The 26,486-nt window shown below is 42.6% G+C and overlaps 3 protein-coding genes across 3 annotated transcripts; all 3 read right to left on the reverse strand.

Annotated features, from left to right (window-relative positions):
- Positions 1 to 4,881: 4,881 nt before the first annotated feature.
- LOC306784853 (monocyte to macrophage differentiation factor 2-like) lies at positions 4,882 to 6,824 on the reverse strand (the record flags this gene model as incomplete). Its single annotated transcript, XM_079278996.1, has 6 exons — positions 4,882 to 5,085; positions 5,188 to 5,257; positions 5,822 to 5,923; positions 6,018 to 6,092; positions 6,354 to 6,514; positions 6,747 to 6,824. The coding sequence occupies 6 exons, from the start codon at positions 6,822 to 6,824 to the stop codon at positions 4,882 to 4,884; spliced, it is 690 nt and encodes a 229-aa protein (XP_079135122.1).
- A 4,201-nt stretch (positions 6,825 to 11,025) lies between these two features.
- On the reverse strand, positions 11,026 to 17,290 carry arpc1b (actin related protein 2/3 complex, subunit 1B). The gene is made up of 10 exons (XM_079278992.1): positions 16,995 to 17,290; positions 16,283 to 16,425; positions 15,419 to 15,523; positions 14,392 to 14,614; positions 14,182 to 14,289; positions 13,439 to 13,669; positions 13,283 to 13,358; positions 12,157 to 12,356; positions 11,923 to 12,013; positions 11,026 to 11,454 (listed from the first exon to the last, which is right to left on the reverse strand). The coding sequence occupies exons 2-10, from the start codon at positions 16,344 to 16,346 to the stop codon at positions 11,416 to 11,418; spliced, it is 1,137 nt and encodes a 378-aa protein (XP_079135118.1). The 5' UTR covers positions 16,347 to 16,425; positions 16,995 to 17,290; the 3' UTR covers positions 11,026 to 11,415.
- Positions 17,291 to 18,818: 1,528 nt separating this feature from the next.
- Positions 18,819 to 25,074, reverse strand: arpc1a (actin related protein 2/3 complex, subunit 1A). The gene is made up of 11 exons (XM_079278993.1): positions 24,799 to 25,074; positions 24,053 to 24,146; positions 23,655 to 23,759; positions 23,248 to 23,470; positions 22,330 to 22,437; positions 22,059 to 22,162; positions 21,849 to 21,957; positions 21,376 to 21,451; positions 21,103 to 21,296; positions 19,739 to 19,829; positions 18,819 to 19,635 (listed from the first exon to the last, which is right to left on the reverse strand). The coding sequence occupies exons 2-11, from the start codon at positions 24,114 to 24,116 to the stop codon at positions 19,597 to 19,599; spliced, it is 1,113 nt and encodes a 370-aa protein (XP_079135119.1). The 5' UTR covers positions 24,117 to 24,146; positions 24,799 to 25,074; the 3' UTR covers positions 18,819 to 19,596.
- Between the last annotated feature and the right edge of the window lie 1,412 nt (positions 25,075 to 26,486).

The raw sequence follows: 26,486 nt of genomic DNA on the forward strand, positions 1-26,486 counted from the left end.
TGTCTAGACTGCCAGAAGGTCAGAAATAAGGACTGCGTTGAGGAACACACTTGGCATTTAAACAGGCTACATACACATATATACGGGACTTGCGACTACATGGGTCTGCTGTGTGTTTGGTGTCCGTCCGTCTGTTTACGATTTTGGGCTCAGTGGTCGTCAGTAGCAACCGCGGGAGCAATAAAAGGCAGGAGAAAATCCTCCGAAATTAATCCGCAGATGAGTCCTCAGGCGCGGCGATAAAAGCGAACGAGCCGGTCTCACGCGGTCCGCAGGTGTGTCTAATGATTGGAGTCGAGCTTATCTCACGCGCAATTAATAATCAATTAGCGGGAAGGCTGTGTCGACACGTGAACAACACTAAACAACAATGAAATGTTTAACTGCGAGGGTGGTACAAAAGAAGAAAGAAAAGACAGAAACCGGTGGCGCGTCTGTGCGTAATATGGCGAAATAAAATAGATCCTGGAAAAGTTGTGTGATTCCAGCATTGACTAGCCCAGTCCCCTGAGGGCTCTCCTGGGTGTCTGTTGCGTTAATACTCACGCTGCCTGCATTGCGTGGCTCCATAGTGCTGGGGAATCCTTCTTGGCTTCTCTTTCATTCCGTCTCTCCTACAAAATAGAAAATCCCCGGAAAAATAAGGGAGGAGGGGTGGGAAAAAAAAAAAAACAGCAAGCGACACCCAGCCGTCCGTGGCTGGCACACACTTAACCCCCCAAAAAGCAGCCCGTTAACTTGGACGACAGCCAACCGCTGAGGGCTCCTGTTTCTGTGCGCACATCTCCGCCGAGTGTCCGGCAATGCCTGCTGCCTCCGGCAACCGCATTCCCCCATCCAACAGCGGTTCACTGCCGGGCCGCGACGGAAACAGCCGAGCTCTCCGCGCCGCCTCACCTCGGCGCACCTGCTCTGGCACCCGAGTGTGCGGGCACACCGCCGCCTGGCGGACAGCCGCGGTACAGGCACGACATGGAGGTCATGGGGATCCACATAGTTAATATTAAATAAATGTTATTTAAATAAACACAATATACGTAGCATAACCATGCAAATGTGAAGCAATAAAATTATATCATTATTATAAAATATAAACGTTTTTATTTTAAAATGTTGAAGAATCATAACAACAACCTAAGTTTTAAAACCTTTCTTTTCTCAGAATGTTATGGCTGTAGGCCTATATTTTGTCTGCATTTATTCATATGATTACTCATTTCATAATGTAGAAGGAAATGTAATTAATCATACTATTTAAAAACAATAGTTAATAGTTAACACACATGTGTACAGATTCACAGGTAGAGCTAATCACTCTTTATCTTTAATTATAACCTACTTTTATTTATTTTTGGTTATTTATATAATGTTCAATACTACCATATATGAAACATATATATAACGTATATTACAGATATGGAAGTCACATTTCACTGTTTCATTCATTAACTGGAAAATGGGGGAATGTTCAAGAATGAATACCTTCAATTATAGATTTCCTTCTCTCCACATTCTTGTGGTTTTATATCAATAACTTGAATGTGTTTTAACACCAATCAATTCCTTTTTTCAAATAAGAGGAATGTGATTCTAAATCTTATCAAATGCAGCTCGTCTGTCTGATTTAATCCACATTCTTTGACATGAAAGTTTGGTTAATTCAAAATAGGATAAAAAAAGGGTTACAACTTTATAAATAGCTGTTTTTTTCATCGGTTTATATTTCATTTCATGTTTTTCCAAAGAGGTGGAATGTTACAAAATGTTGAGTACAGGAATATACTGCATGAAAAGGCTTTTTTTATTGCAAGAGAAATAGAAAAGATAAAAGCATAGTTGGCATCATACAGGCTTATCACAGCACAAAAGCACCAAAGACACACACACACAAAAAACAATATGAAAAGAGAGAGAAAGAATATGAGATAATACAATCAGTCTCGTACGACCATAAAGAAAACACCAGCAGCACTGAGAACAGAGTCAGCAGCTCCACAATCACAGAGCGTCTATAAACAATGTACAGAGGGTCCATGAAGGCTTCACGGAGAGTTTAAAAAACTCTCTACAAAGTCAGGTGGGCGTTGTATGTCTGAATGAGATAGATATTAAAATCAAGACAAGACAGACAGACGTCAAATCCTCAAATACTTCATCTCAGCGTCACCAAACTTGCCTGTAGAGCAAGTCAAAATACTGCCTGTAGGCTCAAGGCTCAATCATTTGGTGTTTCTCAGAGGCTCAAGTAAACACAAATACCAAAATGTATTCAATTTGAGAATATATCTGGCAAATTTAATTCCAAACTAAGATATCCACAGTGTGACAAATATAATTCCCAGTCCATTGTGACAATACATTTGCTCTGACATTAAATTATCACTCCCTAATGACTACAAAAACTAAGGGTTAAACAATGACAGACGGTCAGGTGTCTCAAAAAGTTATTAATAGGTTTCTTTGAATTGTAATTGTTTTTTGTCACTAGATATTGTTTTTTTGGACTCTACAGGTCGATGATGCATTCATATGCTGGTTGGTGAGTTGGAACACTTTTAGTAATATTGAGGAATGAACATTATGATGTTTTTAAAAATGAAAGTGAACATTTGAGACGACCTGTTCAGGGGCAGTTAGCCTGCTCCTTAAGCTGCTCCTTTGTTAAAATGTGCAGATTTGTTCTGTAATTCTTAGATAATATTAGTAAAGTTTGGCAATTCAAAGAATAAGTGATCCAAAGCAAATGTTGTGGATTTTTTAAGTAAATTAAGAGGGTTGGTCAGCTTTGGTGAACGAGTGATTTCTAGTTCTTTATTTGAAACGAATCCCGCTGCAGTAATATCCTCAGTGTCTATATGACAATTTCTATCTGCATTGAAGCTTTGTCCTGTTTGGTTGCTTCATGTGCAGCTTGCAGAAAACATTTCTGCCCTACGTGGGCATTTTTGTTGCTGCACACAGTGCCCGAACAACCGGAGCAGCTTTAGTGGACCTTGAATGTGACGTCACAGGCGTTTCAGCCCAAATGATCCAAATCCTGAGAGACAAACAGCAGCGAAAAGATGTTGAACAGGAGCAGAGAGGTTTTTGAAAAGTACTTTTACACCTATGACTACCAGACGCCATGACCTTTTGGTCCTCCGGCCACACTGATCATACGATACAAGCTCGTCCAATACACAGTGTGCAAGCACATACAGCTTAACACTAAGAATACATACATGTTTCAAATATACTTGTTATGTGTTCAAGGTACATGCGCGCACGTGTAAACATAGACTCAGCCGATTACAGGCTTTGGATCCATGGGAGTCTGATAGTATAGGGTACATACAAACACACAGGCATACACACACACCACACACACACACACCTGAGATGCCTTCATATTGGGCCAGATTGTTCAGCAATACTATAGCTTCAGTTTCCTTTCAAGTGTGAGAAGTATATGGTAGTAGTGTGCTATCAGGTACGGCAGTAAGTCAGTCTTCTGGCAGTGCTAAATTCGACAGTGGTTTCCCCTTCTTAGGTTCAACCATGTAGCGTTTACAGACTATCAAATGGTCCCATTCAGTAAGTACATGAGAAGAAAACCAAGATGAAGTCAGCATATACTGTACGTCATTAATAAATATATTCTGTATGAATCGTACTGATGACATCTTCACTTACTAAACCTATAAGCAACAACAGTAAACTATTAGAAGTCAGTAATTATGCTTGATAATCTACCGTGTAGAGCCTGGTAAATGTGAAAGCACACAGGTAAAGTCCATGAAGATCTGTATGTTCAACATAAAAAAAAAACATTCTACAGTCATGCTTGATTTAGAAATTACAGTAAATCACTGATTGAAGCAACTGCTGTTAAACCATATCGTGTACTACAGTGCAGATAGCACAACTAGTAACAAAAGCAGCAATCGTACTATCTAGTAGTACATTACTAAATATAACCAAACCAAAACCTTCTGTTCGTGATGCTAATAGTACCTTAAATAATGTCCTGAAACTAATTATGATAGTCGAGTCAGCTCATTGTGAACATTGTCCTCCTCTTGACAAAAAGACAATGTCTCAATTCAGCTTCGAAACACTGAATATAGATTTGCACCACATAGAGAGAACTCTGCATAAATAGCAATTCAACCCCTGATCTTTGGAATGAAACCAAAGTTCCTGCGTAAATGAACTTAAGATTTAACTAAACCGGGCCGTTCAAAATAAAAACAAAAGGTGTGTCCCGATCCACAGGCTGCCTCATTTGAAGTCCAGAGTTTTCACAGGCTGAAAACAACTGGCAAACTATTTCCAGTCTCCACCACAGTGTCCAACCATCCAATGGTGTCCTACAATGGTGCCTTCAGGCGTCCTCATCAACTCGGCAATGATATAAATAGTACAGAATCAATATGGCTACATTTACCAATACTGTAGTCCATTGTTTGGAGTTATGTTAAGGTGAACCATCACACCAGGTACTTTATACTCAGACACCGTTAAACCTGCCCGAGTTTGACGACTAGTTCTTTATCCGTGCTAGCAGCATAGACAACAACAATTGGATGGATTGCTATGAAATTAGTTTCAGGATAGACTTCATTTCTCCCTCATGATGAATTGAATTCAAAAGACATGGCTGTAGACTCTTTGACTTGTTGCAACTTTGCTGATGAACATGTTTTTGTTGTTCTTTTGCTTTACAAGTTGACAAGGATCACCTAAATGCACCGTTAGTGTTTGTCACCGTGATGCTTCACTGTTTATTCGGGGGAGGAGGTTCAGCCAAAGGAAGCCGCCCATGAATTTGGACACAGCTCGGATCATCCCCTTAAAGTTGCTCAAACACAGGAGTCACTTCCTGTGAGCTCAGCCCTGATGTCATCTGGATGTCTGGACCTGATTGGGTGGCTGGGCATAAAGGTACTTCCAGATGGCGTAGTAGTGTACGGAGGCTCCCATAGCTACAAACAGGTGCCAAATGGCATGAGCGAATGGGACGATGCCATCACTTTTAAAAAAGACCATCCCCAGACAGTAGCAGGCTCCGCCCACCAGAAGCTCACACAATCCCGACTGCTCCGGCTGTAAAGAAGCAGACATCTCATTACGTTTAACTTTTAAACACATGCCAATGAGGAAATGAATCAGAAAACTCAAAGACTGCAGGTAAGACGAAATGCTCACCATTGAGAGGATGACCAGGGCAGGAAAAACTCCCATCACCGTATAGCAGATCAACTCCGTGATCTTATACCTGACACAAAGAGGAATAATTCAGCATGTCTGAACTCTTAAGTCTCAACTCAATGTCCCACTTCGTGGCTATGTCTGAGTATTCAACTGTGTCTCACAAGACCTAAACATAGAATTTCTGTCAAGTGATAACAAAGAGGTCTCTGTACAAGAATGCTGTTGATTCTTCACTGCGTATCCACTGACTCTATCACCTTTGACTTCTTCCTGAATGTGAGACTGGAAGTGTCGACAATGACTTTTGCAGTCAGCTAACAAAAATGAACTCAATATTTTGTAGTTAAAAAATTAAGTTTTAAAGCTTTGTATTATGAAGAAAACATGGACTAAAAAGACTACGTCTAAATAATTAACTCACACAGAATTTAAAGATTTCAGATTTTGGGGGAAAAGTGATGCTCTAATCGCTGATGAAATCATGGGATGCAGTTGTAAGCTCAAATAAAACTAATAAGGACCTTTGAGTTGAGATTGATATGTCACACGGGAGACACGTTGATGCGATTAATAAATAGAGAGACAGTCCAACGTTGATAAAAGTAAACAAACGAACATATGAACTGACCTCTCGTGGAAGAAGAAGACGTAGGTGGTTCCAAAAGAGGCCATGACCCAAACCAGCCAGCGCATGTGACACCCCCAGGGACCCAGCTCCCGCAGGTTCAGCCTGTTGAGGCATGGAACAGGAACACATGACTACAAACACGGCATATAAAACAGACAAACGCGCATATATACATGAAGCAGGCTAGTTTGTTTACCATGGGGCGTAGGAGGCAGCAATGAAGAAATAGATCACCATCCTGTCACACATGTGGAAACAGTGCTCCACAGACCTGAAGAGAGAGACCAAACAGCCTCATGACAACTGAGTGACACTGTTTATACATGTAGCATCAGTGTGTTTTAATTATCAAAAACAAATCTGGAGTGCGGGGATATGCATATTTGTTCTGGTGTGTCTCTGAAGTGAAAGGGGCCATGCAGGAAGCTTTTCAGTGTCCTCTTACATCTTTCAACCATAAATATCAGCAGCAGTGTTACAATTCAGTCCAAGTGTTGTGTGTGTGCGTATCTGTGTGTGTGTGTTTTTGTACCGCAGATGGCTCTTCTTCCAGGCCACAGTGTGGAAGAGGGTGGAGATGATGAAGAGCGAGCTGAGCCCCGCCCCGTACACCCAGGCCGACAGCCGCTCCCATTGGTCCACCGACTGGAAGTGCAACACGGAGCTGCCCAGCAGGCTGGGGATTATCCATAACTAGATGAATTAATCACACAAATAAAACATGAGTTACAGACAGACAAGCAGATAAACATGCAGGATACAAGTGAAATCTTGAGCATAGGTGTGGTTTTAAAAAAATAACCTGGCATTGTCTCTCATTTTTTTCTGTTATGTCACAGTGCTGGATTATTCTCCTGTTTTCACTGAGTGTGTATTGTTAATGATCACCGTCTGTGTGGTTGTGTGTGTGTGTGTGTGCATTCACCGCATGCGTGGCACAGTTGGCAGCATGCTCATATTCTGTGGGCTGGTATCTCTTGTTGGGAGGAACACGGTTGTTCATAAACCTGGAATCATCAGAAAATCACCAGGTTTAAGTTGATGCATCGCCATGAAATGTTTAATATCTGAACTGAAATCTAAAATTGAACACAAGCACGTACACCAGCAGGGAAACAAGCAAACTGGAAAGCAACAAAATCACATTAGGAGGAGGTTCACGTTGTAATTCTGCTCTTTAAAAACAAAAACAAAACAAATACATACAGAAGATAACACCTTCCAATACTTGTATCCATTTCATAAAAATCTCACCCCATCCTGTCCCTCTTGCTTAGCAACACGAGATCACGCTTCAACTTGTTGCCATGACTGCAGTTGCCTGGCAACAGTGGGTAACCACGGACCGACTGAACGGACGATCTCGTTCATAAACAATTTACATGTACAGATATTCCTGCATATTCATATCCACACACACACACAAACAAACACACACAGACACACATATATGTATATATATACTCCCTTTGAACAGATGCCCACGCAAACATAGAGCAGCTCAGGAGGTAGCAACCCCGTCAGTGATGTCACTGTTGTCATGGAAACCACCGAGGAGGGATTGTCTTTTTTTTCCTTCTTTTTTTCTTCCCACACCAGAAAACTCCTCGTTTCTTTCTTCGCTCATCTCTCGCATCTTCCTCTCCTGCTCCCCGACCATGTGTCCTCTCTGCTTCCCGACAATTAAATTAACATGCAGGAAGGCAAATGGACAAAGACAAAGACACCACACACACACACACACACACACACACACACACACACACACACACACACACACACACACACACACACACACACACACACACACACACACACACACACACACACACACACACACACACACACACACATTCACTCACAAACCACAACCCATCCCTACTTTTATAGACCTATAGCAATGTCTCCATCTCTTTCTAACACACACACACACACACACACACACACAGTTCTAAGATTGGTGGGACTCAAAATAAGAAACAGGGAGCCATCAAAGGGAATACCACTCAAATTAAAAATTCATATATATATTTTGAATTTTTGAGCATAGGACAATGAACTCTTTCTTTCAAACCTGAAGATGTTTCAGCCAAAGATAAAAGATAAAGCTCCTAACAGCATCATCCATACTTATACATATATTACAAACATATCTAACCTACATCCTACTTATTTATGTGCCATCTTCTCAGGGAAAAAGACAACATTCTGCCTAAACTATTCCAAGCGTTTCAGTCCAAGTGGAGGGATATCACCCTTAGATCTGTCCACTCTATATTTCTGTGCTATTGTGCAACAGTGTGAAACGGTAGAACAGGATGTTCTCCTCCTATACGCGTCACCTGTTTAAACCTTTTTAAATCACTGATCAGCAGGTAAAACTGAAGGAGGATGTAAACATATATAAAGACAACGGTTAAAACATGTCTGAACAAACATGTTTCTTTTTGCATTTTGCTCCTGTTCCTTAAGCAGCTGGTTTTAGAGTGACACTCTTTCAGAGTTATTAATACGAACTGACCCAGCCCAGAAAGAAAACACCGTCCTGTCCCAAATAAAAGGCTTCCTCGCTTTGCATCCAAGACTGGCCTCACAAGACTAACTCTCTCTCTCTTTTTTTGTGTGGAATGTGTGTGTGTGTGTGTGTGTGTTTGTCAGTGCCAGGCCCAGCAGGCTTGGCTGGGTCATTAATGACTTTATCAAGCTGGCTGATAATTACCAGGCCAGAGGCCGGGCAGAGAGACACACTAAGTGGACAGAGAGGCGCAGAGCTGCGGCAGCATCAGGACAGCGCTTCTCATACGACAGCAGGACGGACAGACGGAACGCTCTCATTGTCTTATTGACCCGTGAAGACCAAAACCTCCGTCCACTTAACGCTGAACATGAATTCACCTTACAGCCTGTTTCATGGTCCAGCTAGTCCGGCTCTTTGTGTGTCAGTATATCAAGTATAAAAAAAAAGGAAACCGGTGAGAAAAAAGAAGAACTTTACAGTAGAGCTGAAACAATTAGTTAAATAATTGATGAGTCCACGGATAGAAAATTAGTCAGCAACCACTTTAATAATAAATTGATCGTTTAAGTCACAGGGAAAAATGTCTGGTTCAAGCTTCTCAAATGTAAGGATTTGCTACTTTTATAACTGCTGCATATCATTATTTATGAAATATGTTTGGGTTCACCTGTGAAAGTCATGTTTCATGATCTGATGTTTTAAAGGCTACAATTCATTTATTGAACTAAAGAAAGTGGAAATATCCATTAGTTGTGATTGTATATTCTAGTGGACTTCATTGCGTGTTTCGGTGTAAAAATAATGTAAAATAGATTATTTTTATTGTTGATTAATCTGTGAGTAATGTTTTTGATTAATTTTAAACTATACAAAACACAGAAAAGCAGCACATTTTCACATTTGAAAAGCGTGATCAACACAGAATATTTTGAACGTTTCCTTAAACAACTGTAACAATTAACCAACTTTGAGAAATAGTTTTTAGTCATTTGTTGATTTTTCTTATTTTATATCAGTGTAAACTGAATATCTTTAGGCTTTGGACTGTTGGTCAGAAAAAACAAGACATTTGAAGATGCCACCCTAAGCTCTGGGAATGTGTGATGGACATTCTGGACTATTTTCTGATATTTTACACACCAAACAATCGATTAATCGAGGAAGCAATGAGCACATTAAGTGGTTGTGAATATAATTGTCAGCTGCAGCCCTGGTCTGCTCTGTTTGACCTCTTCCTATTGTGAAGCACATCCATGACAACCTGGAGCCAGACTCTGTTTTCTTTCATGTGTAAGTTCAATTATAAGAGAGGATGAGCGTTCGTGTGGCCCATTGTGTGTTGCAAGAAAGACTGTGCAGGCAGAAAGGAAAAAATACAGGAGACCGCGACATGATGAGGAGGAGGAGGAGGAGGAGGAGGAGGAGGAGGAGGAGGAGGAGGAGGAGGGACTTGGCAGGTGTGTGTGTGTCTAAGAATGATGCTTGTCAGGCAGATAAACCCTGAGCTGCACAATCATCACATCATCAGTTACAAGATATGTTGAAATGTAAACGTTGACTTTTTCATTTTTTTTAAACAGCTCGTTCCCAAACCCTTCATCCTCTGCATCCTCATCCTCCATCAGGTACCAATATGATTAATTTTTCTAATCATACTTTGTATTATCAGCGGGATATAAAAAATGATCTCACCTACCTTATAAGATTCATTTACAGTGGAAATAAGCAACAGTTGACAGCAGGCAGACAGTATTGGCTAAAGCCCGAATCCCCTCGTGAGTGTGCAGCGAATAACGCGCCGATCACTTCTGATCCGGTCGTAACGGGCAGGTCTAATGTAACGTAACGAGCATCGTCGTTTCACCGGAGAGGACGTCGTCCTGAATCCTCATCTCAAGCGGCACCGGGAGACGGATGCATCCCGACCCAGCAGCCTCCAGAGGCTCCAGTCCGGAAGTGTGGGCGTCGGGGATGATCTCTCTGAGGGGACGGCCGCTTTCCCCGCACAGTGGTGATGTTGGTGGTCTCTCTCCCCCCCCTCTCGCGCTCTCTCTCCCCCCCCCCCCCCTCCTCTTTCTCTGCTGGAGCTCCAGCCGCCGGTTCACCTCATCACGACTCGGTGAGGTTTTTCATCACTGAAGGATGCCACATCATTTTCTCAGGGACCGATTCGTGGCCGAGGAGATTTACCGATTTGTTGTTGTACGTGCAGTTCCCGGTTCTACCTCCAGGTGGCGATGAAGGCACGGAGTTGGAGCCCGGGTGATGATATATGATGATTGTTTTGCGTTTTATTATTTGTTCTCAGCTAAAGAGACACTACTTGGGGCACGCGGGTCAATTCATTAGTCCTGGTTAGTGAAACAGTCTATATAATGTTGGTCAACACGGAAAAAACTAACCCCCGATGATGTCATAGCGATGTCATCTATTGACGATTGGGCTAAACAAACTGGAGAAGGGCTTGGCTTTTGGTTTACCTTAGAAATACTGGATTTCAGAATTTTACACAAAATATATCCTCCTAATTTTGTTATTGCTCATTTACAGCTGTTGATATTTCTGTTAGGCCCACGACCCTTTATTCCTCTTTTGTACATTTATTGTATTTCTCACTTATTTTAACCTCCATATTCCCCGAAACAATAAGCGATGTGACACACCTGTAATGAACCACGCATTTGTTGAGCACTGTAACAGCAATTGTTTATTAAATGCATATTATGACCAGCATAAGCTTTAAACACATACTGTAGCCTTTCATCATGATTAATATAAAATTCCTGCTTTAAGCATTGAGCTCAGACGGAGCTGTCTGTGATTATAGTTACCGAACTCATAAAGCAGCGTTTGCAGACCTGTGGCCAGTCCCTCTGTACACAGTGTTGAGTTTAACAAGCTCAGCAAAGCGCTTCAGAGGGATTACAAACACTGTCTGACTCGAGTCGGGTCGTTTCATTTGTATAGAAAATACCTGATTAAAATAAGGCCAAGAAGCTTTGCGTAATAAGGCGGCAGTTTTCCTTCATATCGCCAGAAGCTAATACACGTCCGGTGGAGTGATGTAAACTTCGGTTCAGACTATCTTTAAATCCTTCATTGCAGACTCCAGACTCTGGAAAAAAAAGAATGAGATATATTATTATATTATCTAGGAAAACTTTAACTTTAACTCATTTAAAAATAATGACGCCAGTACCCTTAAAGGGATACCGATACCAATAGTGTGCTTCATTTGATACCTTTTTGTATTTTATTCCATACCCATCATGTGATTTGAAGCATTCAGTTGCATAAAATGCCATCACCATCAGATTTGTTTTTATCAGACGCCACAGGCGTGTGGGTACAGACATACTTTCAAACATTTAGTGGCATCTCAGCACGCTTCACTGCCAACTACATGAAATACGCTGTAAATATTTATTTGACTGGAAAAGCTTTGATGCTAGATATTACTGAATTATCACGGTCAACAACTTAAAAGGTATCGAGTTCCAATACCCAGGCCCGAGATAAGACACGTACACATTTGACCACATCAGTGTATTCTTGTGTAATCTGTGCAATGTGTGTGTGTTACCTTAACATCCCAGATGCCCATTCCTCCATCCATGCCGGTGGTGCAGAACATGGTGCACTGGTTTCGTCCTCCTTCCAGCACTGAGATTTGGCTGCAATATAGTTTGAGTCAAGTCAAACTCTGTGCATATATGATGTCACAAAAAAAGCTTGCTTGTTTAACAGAGGATGAGGATGATGATGATGAAGAAGCGGCCTTTAAATAAGAACGTTTGTTTATTTTTCTACTCCTCACTTGATGCTGTTCTTGTGCAGGGTGTTCAGGTCCTTCTCGGTGCTCTGGGTCTCGGAGGCCCGACGGTCCAGGTTCTGGAAACGTTCCCTGGCACTGATGCCCTTCTGGGCCGCCTGCTTAGGGACGTCCAGCTTGCCACCAAATGTCAGGCTGGTTTTGGCCCCGTTGTACACAAACAGCACCGGGTAACAGTCGTGGCCCTGGAGGAGCAGAAACACATGAGGAAGAGCTGAAAGATGTTCTGTGTGGATAACATCAGTACGGTAATATGAGACTAGATATCGCTTTTTTACATCCATATAGCCATTTTGAGTCTTTTAAGTATTTTGGTGATGTGTCCCCGTCTGTAACAATGTATTTTCTTTTTAATACCATCACTGTGAGGTGCCAGAGTGAAGCTGTACACACAGTGGCTTTAAAGCTATGTAACTTCTGAAAGAAGAAGAAATAACACATTCTTCACAATGCACTGTTATACAACACCCTCAGGAGCGATTTCACAAAAGGACTGCACGGCTTCTGCAGCCACAAACTGTGTAATTCTCAAAGCACCCGCAGAGGGTGAAATGCACCGACAACTGTGCTGCCAAGCAAAGACGGCGTCAGTGCTCCTGTGATATTTGAACGTATTTAAATGAAGTCGAACATCTTGAGAAAAATCGTCTCAAGCCTCATTGCAAATACGGTCCAATTCACAAAGATCAGCACTCATATTTAAAAATAAAACTATTCTGAGTCTTCAGAGAGTTGGTGGTAACTGGAGCATATTCATACCGACAGACTGGGATATACAATTAAATAAATAACAATTAAGGGTTCTCTCTGTCACATTTAAATTCCTCACCTGAACTTTTGAGTTCTTTACCTAAACTTCATTCAGCAGCTCTCATTCTTTCCAGCTCGGCGAGGTGAGAGTTCCACAAATGTGAACCTTATTTACTGCAATAAAACTCAGGGGGAAAAAGCTCTCTGTGAATTCATCCTATATTCTATTCAGAGGGGAGTTTCCACCAACAACAGCAAAGTCGCCATATTGTGACATTGGTTGATTAACTCTGGGTTGATTTGAAGCCTCACGGCTGAAACGTGTTGGCTGTTTTAATGTGTTAATGCGTTGAATACTCACAGCTGCTACCAAGCTGTTCTCAGTGATGAAGGTGACACACAGCAACGGAAGAGACTCAGAGCTCAGACTGTTCACCCTGCGGAGTCATGACAAAAGGTCAGAGTGCATACAAACACCCACACAGAAACACAAGTATGCAGCCCCGCCCTCTCTTACGTGCCGGTCTTGCCTCCCTCTGCGACAGACACCGTGGAGTCGTGGGAGGTCCAGGCCAGGCGGTTGCCGGAGTGTGAGAAGCAGACGCTGTGCACCCAACCTCCAGCTGTGGTCTCACCTGTAGCTCCAGAGCCGCCAGATTCAAACAGCATCTCCCCGAACGGCATCTTGCTGCCCCAGGAGGTGGGACCGGGCTTCTCCTCCACCTCCTTTATGTAGGCGGAAAACACCCTGTGGGCGAGAGGGGTCGAGATGTGAACAAGACAGAAGGAAGACAGGAGGAGGCAAAGAGGACAAAAACAATGGCTGATCAACACAGCGAGGCCCAGACAAATTAGATGTTTTCATGAAAAAAGGCATCTTTATGTCGTACTTGTGTGCTATAAAAATCAGCTGAATACATACGAAGTGATGACATACTTTTGGGATATACTTGGAATGATTAGGAATACGGTTGGCCTTTAGATTAGGCTGAGCTAAGCCTAGTTTTTCTGATGGGTCTAAGTCAATTTAAGTTTGTTTATTCAACTGAAAATCAACCTTTTCTCAGAGGGTTTTACAATCTCCACAGCACAGGATACAATCCATTCTTAGAGCCTCGATTCAAACAAGGAAAATCAGGACAAAATTGAAAGGCAATATGTTCCAGATGTACAGAGTAGACAGAAGTATTAAACGTAGTCCCTAAAATGTCCTCACAAGTGTAATTACACATTTGCACACCCCTTGTGATTCACTCATACCTGCATTTGAAGTCACAGCATCCAGCAGCCAGCAGGACGTTGTTGGGATGCCAGTCCAGACCCAGGATGGTGGAGCGGATCGGCTTCTTGATGTGCTTGCACACCCACCTTTAAATAACATAAATGAAATGAAATATGCCAGACGCGTGTTGGTTCATAATAATCAAATGCACCCTTTCACGCACGACTCTGTCCTCCGAGAACTCTCACCAGTCGTTTTCCTGCTCGAAGTAGCAGATGGAGATGAGGCGTGAGCCGCTGCCTACAGCGAACTTGTTCTCTTGCGGCGACCACTTGACGCAGCGAGCGGCGCGGTTGATCCTGAGGATGACCAGCGTGGGCTTCCATGAGCCATCTTTTAGGGTCCACACATAGGCGTTACGGTCCGCTCCGCAAGTAACTATGCGGTTACTGTCTGTAGCCCAGTCGATGCCTGCAGGAGAAAGAAACTCTGATCTAATCTATGTGCATGCATCATAGTATATATTTAAAGGAATAGTTCGACATTTTTGGAAATTCGCTTTCCGACCACGGGGCACATGAGATATTTTTAACTAATTAGTTCAAGAACTAAAAAATTGGGAAGAGCAACTCTCCCACATAAACAGCTACATGTAAATGTGTTGAAGAGACACATTGCAAGGGCTTTTTTTTTACTTTTTAAGACGTGAGATGGAAGATGAAAAAAAAAAGAATGGGTCTTTGAAGGTCCACTTTAATGTCCGTATGCTAATATGATTAGCTTATATTAAAACAAAGACTGGAAACGGGGGAAACAGTGAGAAATAGGACGGCCCATTCACCAACAATGTGTCATTTTTATGAGATCTAACCTGTTCGTTGGAGAGTTTCAGAAATATCTGGTTCCCTTTGGACACAGTCAGGCTAACTGTTTCCCTCTGTTTTCAGTCTTTGTGCTAAGCTACGCTAACCAGGCTCCGGCTTCATACCTACTGTACAGTGGGAAAGTGGTTTTGATCCTCTCGTCTAACTCTCGACAAGAGGGAAAATGAGTGCATTACCCAAAATTAAGTATTTCTTTAATTAGGTACCACTGGAGAGGAGAGTTGAAATTTTGAAACACATGTTTAGGAAATGCAAGACAGTCACTGGAACTCAAATAGTCACAGTCGACATGCTCAAGTAGCATAGGATTTTACCTGAACGTCTCTTAACTTTGTGGAAAACAAATAAAAATGTTCTGAAAGTAATTACTGAGTGTGTGACTGCGTCTCACCTGTCACCTGCCCATTGTGCTCCTTCAGCTCGTGGATCCTGTCCCACTTGATCCCATCCTTCTTGTAGATGTGGACCTCATGGTTGTTGGGGCACAGGGCGATCTCTGAGGAAACACATTAAAGGACTGCAAGTCAGTGAAACATGTAAACAGGAAATTCATCAGCGCGAGGACAAAGTACAGAGTGAAGGAAGGGAGACGTTTGTGGGGCTGATCAGTGGAGTGGAACACCGAACAGCCGACAGAGGAAACTAGAGAAATACAGCATGCATCTGCCCGCAGGCAGCACACAGACACATGGTGTCTTTAAATAGACAATGTGCAAGAACTGCAACCTTCCTTCCCATGATGTGGTAGCAAACCCTGCACATGTTTTAGTCAGCAGATGAGTCAGATGCAGTGTTTGTCTAAAAACAGCAGTGTGGGCGCTTCAGTGTGCATTTCTGTTTTCTTTGCCGAGTGTTCAGCCTGCAAGCTGAGAAAACTTGAAGTGTTCCGCTTGCAAGTTGAGTGAAACTACAACTGTATGACTCGACCACACGTCCGCTTTGCCCAGAAACCAAAGCGCTGATCAAAACAGCCAAATATGGCATTAGTTTCCTGCAGCTAACGGAGCACAAGAGCCTCTCAGAAAGGGCCCAGACACCACCCTTACTGTTACAGGAAACAGGAAATACCTTCGCCCACCTGGGAGCCAATCACAAGCCTCTGACTGTTACACTATTTGTTCTTTGGCACAGACGCTAGTTGAAGCAAGATGTTCCATGATGTCTGTGAATAAAACGACAGTTTAGAGAGGAGACGACTCAGAGCCACTGAAATACAAGCCCCGGGTGACCAATCACAGGCGGCGAGCAGACTTACGGGTACGATCTTTGTTCCAGGCATGGCAGCTAATTGGTTCCAGCAGGAAACTGTGGTACGCCATGGCCAATCAGATGTTAGAAACAGACCAGGAAGGGCTGTGAGGAACCAGTGTCGGGTGAGCTGGGAGATAACGGTCAAGTCTAGAAAAACAGAAGTTAAAAGATTCTTGTTGTAAGGAAGGAAAGAAAACACGCAACAAAGTTATGAACTACAATTAAATGTACAAAACTATTCATCACGATACATTCAGCAAGAGTTTCTGAACTATTTGAGGTAAAAGAGAAATGAAAAGAACACAAAAGCAGCTGCTTTCAACCCTCGGTGCACAGAAAGACACACTGAACTTATCTCGATCAGGTTGTGTTAATGAAATCCAGACTTTCAGTGGCATGAGAGGAATGATGCAGATCACGGGTAACACATCCACAAACAAACTTTACAGCTAGAGCACACACCCAGGAAACAGAGAGAAGCATCTGCATCACAGGCAGTCATTTTACAAGCACTACTTCAAAAAGACATTTGACATAACGGCCACGTTTCTGTGCTCAAGTAAGTGCGTGTGGGTTTGAGTGCCTGTTGAATATTTTTAGCTTTTTCCCTGAAAATACAGTACACGTACAAAGTGTGCGCGTGGGTGTGTGAGTTAGTGTTACTGACATGTCGAAACATACTCAGTCAACTGTTAGATATTTTCTAGGCTACTTACCCTGAGGGTTGGACAGAGATGAATGGGTGAATAGCTGCAGAGATGGAGTGAGGGAGAAGAGAGGCAGAGGAAGGCGGCGGATCAAATAAAGATGAGGGTGTGTAGCTCGCGGACTCTGGCCAGTCAACGCGAACGCCAACGACAGAGTGAGCTCAGGAAGAGAGAAGCTGAGCTGAGGGAGGAGAGGTCAGAGGGGAAAGTGGAGGAGGGTACAGTGAAGCTCAGGAGGAGAGACATACAGGAAGTTTATGCAGGCTCACGCCTGAGGCAGAAAATGGGTGTAACAGCTCAAAAAATGGCAGCGAATGTGAGCAAACTTTTCATTTTAGAAGAGAAACAAAAGGGAAAAGGGGAGAATAGAGGGAGGGGCATGAACACAATACAATGTTCTACAAAAAGCAGGAAGTAGAAACTGAGGGGGAAGCGAAAAGAAGCATGAAAGACACGGAAAAGAAGGGGGAGGGCCGTATGGTCACTTCTGCATAAAGAAAGAGGAACAAGGAGTAGGGGAGGGATTAAACTGCGGAAGGGGGGAGGAAAGCGTCAGCAGCAAAAAGTTGACTGTAGAAAAGATTTGCTCCTGCTTTTTCAATGTATTTTGAGTTATATTACCATAATCTAAGCAGTTCAGATGTCCCATCTCCAAGTTTACATGCTTTAACCGAAAGATCCCCTCACTTTTCTCTTAAAACCAGGCTTGGATGTTGTCTTAGGTTAGACACTTTCACTCTGTGCAAGCGTTTCCTCACATAAAACTGAACTCTATATTGATCGTCATCATGGGCGTGTAACAAGCCGGTGTTCAAACAGGGCTAATTATGTCTTACTATAGACACTATAGTCAGCTGACTTTTCTCCATAGAATGTCACCCTGGGAATTTATATTATAAACACCACTAAAGTTTTGATTGCATAAGGTGGCAGAGGCCTAGAGGACGACATGAATATGGCACTTCTGAGACATTAACCCTTAAACGCACACTTGTTACTGTAAATATGAACTTATGTACTGGTGACAATGTCTGCTCTGGAACTTTATACAATGATTTTGCTGTTTCAGCCTCGAGGAAGAATGGCAGTGTCGGGTCTGTCAGTCGACCACTTTGGTCCAAACTGAAATATCTCAACAATTAGGTGGATTGTCATAAAATGTTGTTCACATTTAAATCACACACATCCATCTACTAGCGCCACCATATTGACACTGCATTCCAAAAAAACCCCTCTGTTTTAACATTGCACCTTGAACCCTCTTGCTCAGATATCCGCTGCGCAGAGGATTGTGGGTAAGATAAAGCCAGAAAAGCATGCAAAATGTGACCCAATGCAGTAGGACATCCTGCTATTTTTTGCATACTGCATATTTTCTAGAATACTAAATAGAATAGTGGTGCGGGTGTTGGAACACCAGCGTGATAGCATTGCCATTGTGAGCTTGCTAGCATGCTAACGTTAGCATTCAGAGCACAGCTGTACCGTAGTACAGCCTCACAGAGCCACCAGAATGACTGTGACCACCTACACTTGTTCAACATGCTTTAAAAGTACAGTAACAAAAGAACTCCATGGCTGCTTTGAAGAGTAATGATATGAACCTGACGCTCGGCTGACGTTTCAAGGGTTTCTTCTACAGCTACCTCCTTATGTCAATTATGGTAAGTCTCTGTAATAAATGCACCATGAGATCAATGAAGAAACACAGAATTGTTACAACACAAGAACAAATATGGAATGCACATTAAAAAAATTAAATATACTACTACTGCAAATCCACTAAATGTATCTAGTCTGGCAAAGATAAAGGAAGAGAACAGGCGAGTCGTGTACTTTAAATGTACTTCATCTTTATTTCATGTCGACCTCATGATCGGTTACATAGAAATCCTCCATCTTGTGTGGTTTTAGTGTAGTAGCTACAGAGCCTAGTGCTGGCCAGCCGTGACTCCGCCCAGCTGCTTTCTCTCTCCACCATCAGAACCTGTACAGCCCTCCACAGCCAACCAGCAACATGACCTCAGAATATCAATGACCCGGGTCCTAATCTAAACAGTGACTTCACCTGCTGGAGAAGATCTACTGTACGCCAGCAAGTAAAGCATCACGTGCTCCGTTCTACCGGACATTGGCATTCAGAGATCATGTTGCGGTTGATCTACAGGTGAAATACAGTCCGACTTTTGGATAAAACGCACCTTTTAGTGTTCAACTTTTGGAACAGGAGGTTAGAGAACATAAAAACACACATTTCACGTCACGTTTTAATACGTGTCAGAGGACCTTTCCCACTTTGACACCTGGTTAACCTTCATTTAAAAACAAAACAAAAAAAATCAACAGTGATGTCACACGTCAGCTCAGTGTGTGTGTAGTGTATGCGTGTTTGTGTACTTTAGTGTGTGCGTGCGTGAGAGTGTTTGCACACACCCATAAGAGTGCGTTATGGTCTGATCAGTGCTTCAGCAGACACTCCATTAGGTGGTCAGTTGTGTGTGTGTTTACTGGCTGCGTCGCAGGAGCGAAGGGGGTGAGGTGGAGGAAGGGAGGGGGAGAAGTGAGGCCTGCTGCGTTTCTTCAGTTTTCTTCATTAGTTTACAGGATTTCTTCACATGATGCGGAGACCCTGGATAGCAGCTTCTAGACTCTGAGGAGGTAGACACAGAAACACACAAGAGAGAGTTAGAGCTGAGAGATCTGGGAAAAAAAATGTATCTCTGAAGAGGATTGCTGATTTTACGTGTTTGTACCTTGAAGTCCCAAATGGTCATCGCGCCATCGATGCCTGTGGTGCAGAACTTGCGACAATCCCGTTTGTCTCCTTCATAGATAGACACTTGGCTGAGAGCGAGACATGAAGATACATAAAGACCGTTTTAAAAAGGGTGAAGGAGTTGTAATATAGAAAATCACGATGGATTTCACCATGTTGTGTACTTAAAAAGCGACGTTAACACAAAGAGAAACCGAACACTGTTCATTTGCACATAGCAATTGCATTGCAACGACACAAAGCCAGTTCAAAATCAGCAAAGTCCCACTTCACATTATGGGAAATTCACCCAACCAACACAAAACATACACGTGGAGTCGTTTTTACACCCCAGTTTTTGTAGGGATATAAAAACAGAGAAAACAAGGTGTTAATCAGTGAGCTGTAGATGTGCTGGTATGTGGATTTGATTACCTTTGGACAGAGGCATGATTGCAGTTCGCCCCCACGAATTACAGACTTTATGCTAAGCTAAGCAGCTTCATATTTACGGTGCAGATATGAAAGTGAAATTTAGCTTCTCACCCAAACTGGTTCCCCAAAATCTCTAACTAAGCCTTAAAGAAAACTACATCATACAGTCAATGAAATAAACAAAAAGAAAACAGGATGAAATAAAAAACCACCATGAACAAAACCTCCGATGAAGCATTCAGTAAAGAAAATTGTTCCCCGTTTGGAAACACAGGAAGCTGAACGGATCGGATTATCATCATCAGTGCTTGAATTCGAATGGGCTCCAGCAGTAAACTATGGCTGCACAGTGTAATCATCAGCTCAAGCTAAGTTAAGAGAACCAAACAGTTGTCTAGGGATCAGACAAAGAACACAACGTCACGTTTAAATAGACACGTTCAGGCTATTCACTGAGGTTTTGGACCCCCTGTGATTGCAGAGCCTGTTTTTCAATTTAAGAAGACGGGTAATAATAATACAATTAATATATTATGTGATGCAGAGCTCCACTGTGCTTCCTGTCTACCGAAATAAATCCCAACATGCATCTTTTGAGCTAATTTTATGGCAAAAAATAAAGTCAGAACAAGTCTGTCTGTGTAGCTGCGGGAACAGGTACACCATAAGACGTCGACCCGGCGAATAACATAACTGCACATGTTCTTCTTACAGTTCAGTTATCGCCATAGAACATTGATGTCCCGTCCCACAGAGTGTACACAGATACAACACAGCTGAATTATGCACCGAATGCATCAATCTTTCCAGTGTTACGTGGACGGGAAGAAGCTTTCTATTCCAGCCAACACACTATTAAAGAGGTTAAAATATCTGAAGATAAACTCCACGTCCTGCCCTTCATAGATTCCCATTGGTGTGACTTACGTGATGCTGTTCTGGTGCAGTGTGTCCAGGGCAGTGTTGCGGTCCTCGGTGGTGGCCCTCTTGTCCATGTTCCTGAAGCGCTCCATGGCGGAGATGTTCCTCTGGATACTCTGCTTGGGCAGGTCGAGCTTTGACACAAATGTCAGCGCTCCACCATCGTCGCACCGGAACAGCATGGGGCAACAGTCGTGGCCCTGAAGACGCACACAACAGATTTACATTCCTTACCGTATACTTGGACATAGAAATATGAGGTAACTGTTGTATTCTTACCGCAGCTACTAGACTGTTCTCTGAAACAAAAATGACACTGAGGAGAGGAAGGAAGTCCGTCTTCAGCTGTGAAGGACTAAACACACAAAGCAATTAGCAGCTTGAGAATCAGATGGTTTTACTGTACTTTAAAGAGATTACACAGTCAGCATAACTACAAACTATTTCAAAATTGGCAAGTTGTCACAGAAATAACTGGGCTGCGTACGCTGCAGTGCATGCAGGTTTCCGGGGAAACCGTGTTGAGTTCTTTGGCACAGTCTCAATCCCCGCCCTGTCTATTCATGTCACCGGCTATTTGTCGACACCAGCATGTCATAATGTTCGTGTGGAAGAAATAAAAGCATATATTGTAGTATAGTAACTAATACTTGACTAATCTTGCCATCTTATATCATGTAGTCACGGTTTTGTTTCCCTCACACACACTGCGCTATCAAAGGCAGTGTAATGCCAGTAAGCATTGAATATACCTGGCAGTCTTAGAGCTGTCCACCACAGTGACAGTGCTGTCATGGCTGACCCAGGCCAGGCGGTTACCAGATGCTGAGAAAGAGACAGAGTGGACCCAACCCCCTCCACCTAACACACACAAAGAGGAAGATCTAGTTTACTTCCAGTCGTATGAAAAGGCTTTTTTTAAATTTTTTTATTATCACATATAAAAAGGCACAGATACAGACCAGCTCCTCCAAATTCTGCGAGCACAGCTCCAAATGGCATCTTGCTGCCCCAGGGTGTGGGGCCTGGTTTCTCTTCCACCTCCTTAATGTAGGCTGAGAACACCCTGGAGGCCAGAGAGGGAGGAGGGGAGGGGAGGAGGGGAGGGGGGGAGAGAAAGCAATAAAAAAAAAGACCAGAAAGCAAAAGAGTGAGTGAGGACGTTGGCAGGCTTCTCATCATTTAAGCGTCGTCTCTTGTCCCACAACTCGTTTCACTGTTAACGACATTCACCTGCATTTGAAGTCACAGGATCCAGCAGCCAGCAGGATGTTGTTGGGATGCCAGTCCAGACTGAGGACAGTGGAGCGTACCGGCTTCTTGATGTGCTTGCTCACCCACCTGGAGCATGAGAAAAAGCAGATATCTTAAAATATGAATGAACACAGCACTTCTATCTAATAATTATGTATAAATTCAATGATTCAATCAATTAATCTGATTTACTAATGTTATTTTTTCATATGTGAACAATTTGAGAGTGTAGTTCAGCAAAACTAAGCTGTTTGTTTTATTCTCGGCTGTCAATTTAACACAACACATCCAGCTGTGCAAAAAATGAAGATTAAGAATCAGGCAGCCCTGGTTTGAGAGACTTTGTACGCCTGGAAAAACTGACTCAATGAGCAGAGTGTAACAGAAGAGACTGGAGCAGTGCTGAGAATAAGAGAACCTTTCAAGCCTGGGACTGGTCTTTTGGAAATACAGAGCTTTGGTTTTAAACCAGGTGACAACAAACAGGTATGCATTTAGTTTAAATCAGGCGTTGTGACGAGAACACTAATCCTCCCATTCATGTGAATGTGGGTAGTGCTTTAGGCTGCGACGGTGGGGACCACAGAGGATGCAGAAGAAAAAACTAAAAAGCTGTGGCAAATCACATAACTGACAAGCCTGCAGTGAGGGAGTACAGCGACATTAATCATCACACAGCCATTAAATGGGCCATACAAGCAACACTCACACGCCACAGCACAACCCTGCGCTAATAGTGCAACAGTGAATGCATTTATTTTTACATAATAAATAAACAACACAATCTAACTGCCATACTGCCCTCAGAAAAGTGACAACACACTACACATTGGAGTGAAAAAAATAACAGCAGTAATCTTGTCCCAAAAAATGGAATGGTTGTACAAATAGTCTCACCAGTCATTCTCAGACTCAAAGTAGCAGACGGAGATGAGTCGAGCACCACTTCCAACTGCAAACTTGTTCTCCAGTGGAGACCACTTGACGAAGGTGGCGGCTCGGTTGATCCTGAGGATGACCAGCGTGGGCTTCCATACCCCTTCCTTCTGGGACCACACATAGGCGTTACGGTCTGCTCCACATGTCACTATACGGTCACTTTTGGGGGCCCAGTCAATACCTACAACACAACGCAGAGAGATGCAATAGCTGACTGACTGTTGCAACAATCATGAAGTGAATTACGACGGCACATTCTAGAGCTGAATAAGATTTTACACCGATTGAGCAGTCAGAGTCTGTGTCGACATGAGCTGATAACAGTTCCAGTCACATTTGTTCAATTGTTTTAGTCATAGAAATACCTGTTATGTGTCCATTGTGCTCCTTCAATTCATGAGTCTTAACCCACTGGTTGCCACTCTTTTTGTAGATGTGGACTTCATGGTTATTTGGACTGATGGCAATTTCTGCAGAAAAAAACCAAAACAATAAAAACAGCAGGTTAACAGGATGCAAGTACAGATAACAAACATGCTGAACCAGTTTCTGCAGTCTGCCAAATACCAAACTGGACTAACTACTTCACAAATCCTGAAAACAAACAGTGGAACAATAATGTTTTGGTGGCAGACTCCTGGTCACTTAAACATGCCATTGTCGTTTTCAAACGCATAACCTGTAACTTGATGTCTTAACTGGTATGTAGTGTACAAGCTGGTGATGGTATTCTCAGATAAATGAGGGCACTGTTGAGCCTTACGTGTCCTATCCCGGTTCCACGCGTGGCAGGTGATAGGTTCCAACAGAAACTGATGAAGGGACATCTTGTCTGGGTGTGGTCCTCAAGTAGAACTCTGCGAAGTCACACAGCGAAACTTAGTTTAGAAACAAGCGACACACACACACACACACCAGCAAACAGCTGAGCTGAACTCTCCCTCCACCAGCTTTAAAGCACCACAGACAGCATATATAACTGTTAACTTCATTGCAACGTTACTCGACTAACATTAGTTAACTTGGGTACATTAACTAAACCCAATCAGTCAAAACATTGAAAGGCTCATTCAACTAACGTTAGCTAATAGTGACGTTAGCTTAAAATATATAACCAAGCTAACAGCTGATATTCACCATAGTCTCACATTTTAGTACCATGACATGCCAAGTTCAACACTTTTACGAGCTGAAGTTGACTTTCTTTGCTAGCTACTAGTGTCATATTATTGACTGAGTTTGTTGCCTCGCTCGGTTAATCGTTAACAGTAAAACATTGATAGCAAGTTATTCAAATTGCTAGCCTAGTGCCCACCAGTGTTAGATAGGCCTAGCAGCCAGATTGGCCATTTCTGGAAATATATCGACGTTTTGCTACCCAAACGCTTACCGGAGAGGCCTCCCTTTTCTATGTCAGACTTCGGGTTTTCCTTGGAGGAGATGCATTTACTTCCGATGACAGCTAACACCATTAGCCATACATTCCGCTAGCGGCGCATGCTAACTTACCTCGTCAGTCCGGTTCTGCACTCTCGTTAGCCGGGCAAGCTACGTTACGCTAGCGGGGAAAAATGTGAGATTAGGAATGGACCCGAATTCGCGGACTCTGGTCAGTCGACACGAATTCGTCCAGGAATGTTGAGGAAATGTCAAGACGGCCAGTAGGATACGACCGGGGAGCATCCGGCAGTTAAACTTGGCAGCAAAACCCGTTGGATGCTTGGCTGGTAGCTAGCTTAGCCTCATCACGCTAGCTGTTACATTCAACTGAAGATCCTCGTTCACACCGACGTCTCACACTCACACACTACGACGAGTGCGATAGAGCGCCTCTAGTGGTTGAAATAGAAACATCCAAAGTGTCCGAACCAGTTACAAAACACCACCATCTAGTGTACGATGCGGATAAATACCCTACAATTCACAACTAGTATGCACTGAGATAAGGGAAATAATTCCTTGATTCTCAGGGGGCCTGAAAGCCACATATTTGCCAATAAAAGTAAACAATATCAGATACGGGCATTACGATTGGGCTTAAATGGTGCATTGTGTCTAAATTAATATAAATCTGGAATTAAGTACTATTTCATCATGGAATACTGTACAAAATGCACAGAGGATGGGAGTAACAGGTGGTAAATATGAGCTCAGAATCGAATTTTTGCTCCAGGGCCCCCCGAGAAAGATAAGCCATGTTCTTAACCTTTACATCCTGTGCTGGCGCCGGCTCAGTTCACAGCAGAAATGGAATCCACAAGTATTGTGACCGGGATGTGCAGTTATGCGTGTCCTGCTAATGAGAGTATGATCACTGCTTTATTATGGCAATATACTTATGGGTTGCTAGAGAGTTAGTTATGATGAACTTTAGGCCACTCCAAAACACACACATGAAATCCTATTTTTATTAATTTGGCAACATGTAAACCTTTTAAAATCAAAGGAATTACAGGCGCGCAATCTCCATTTGATGTGCAGTAAACGTAAGTTAAGGTAGGAATGTAGTGCAACTTTTCAAACAATTACCTCTAATTCACTTCTGCCTCATTTTAAAATCATGCTGCTGTTGCCTTGTGGGTAATAGGTTCTCAAACCAATCAGAAGAGACTTCAATTAGTACCACTCCATTGCACCTGGTATACCTATAAATGAACTGCTGCTGGCTGCTAACAAATTCAGGTTCTCACTCTTTTTTTATGTTGTATACATCATCAAATTCTTAAATGTCGTCATTAGCAACAGAGGATGAGCTTTTTCCTACACCTCCACCGTACTTCTTACCAGGTAAAATACTTTCTTAATTTACTTGATTTGAAATGTTTGAAATTATCAGTTTTTAAAGTTAAAAACAAAACGTCTGACTTTGTTTTTACAGGTGAAAGTCACAGTGGGCCAAGCGTGAGGTTCTACCATATTCACTCACCTTCCACGCCTCCACCACCTTCCTCCACCTTTTCTCCTGGAGTTGGCTGCACCACTGAAACTCACGCACCTCTAACAGGTTCGTGCTCACTTCTCGTGCCTTCATTTTGAATATATAGAGTAGGCCGGAAGGTCACTTTTTTTTTTGATGATGTACCACAAATTTAAGAAGATATTATTATTATTATTATTATTATTATTATTATTATTATTATTAAATAACATTTTGAGCACACTTTCTTTACACAAACTTTGCAAATCCAACTTCTCAA

Source organism: Melanostigma gelatinosum (assembly GCF_949748355.1).
Source record: "Melanostigma gelatinosum genome assembly, chromosome: 11".
NCBI lineage: Eukaryota > Metazoa > Chordata > Actinopteri > Perciformes > Zoarcidae > Melanostigma > Melanostigma gelatinosum.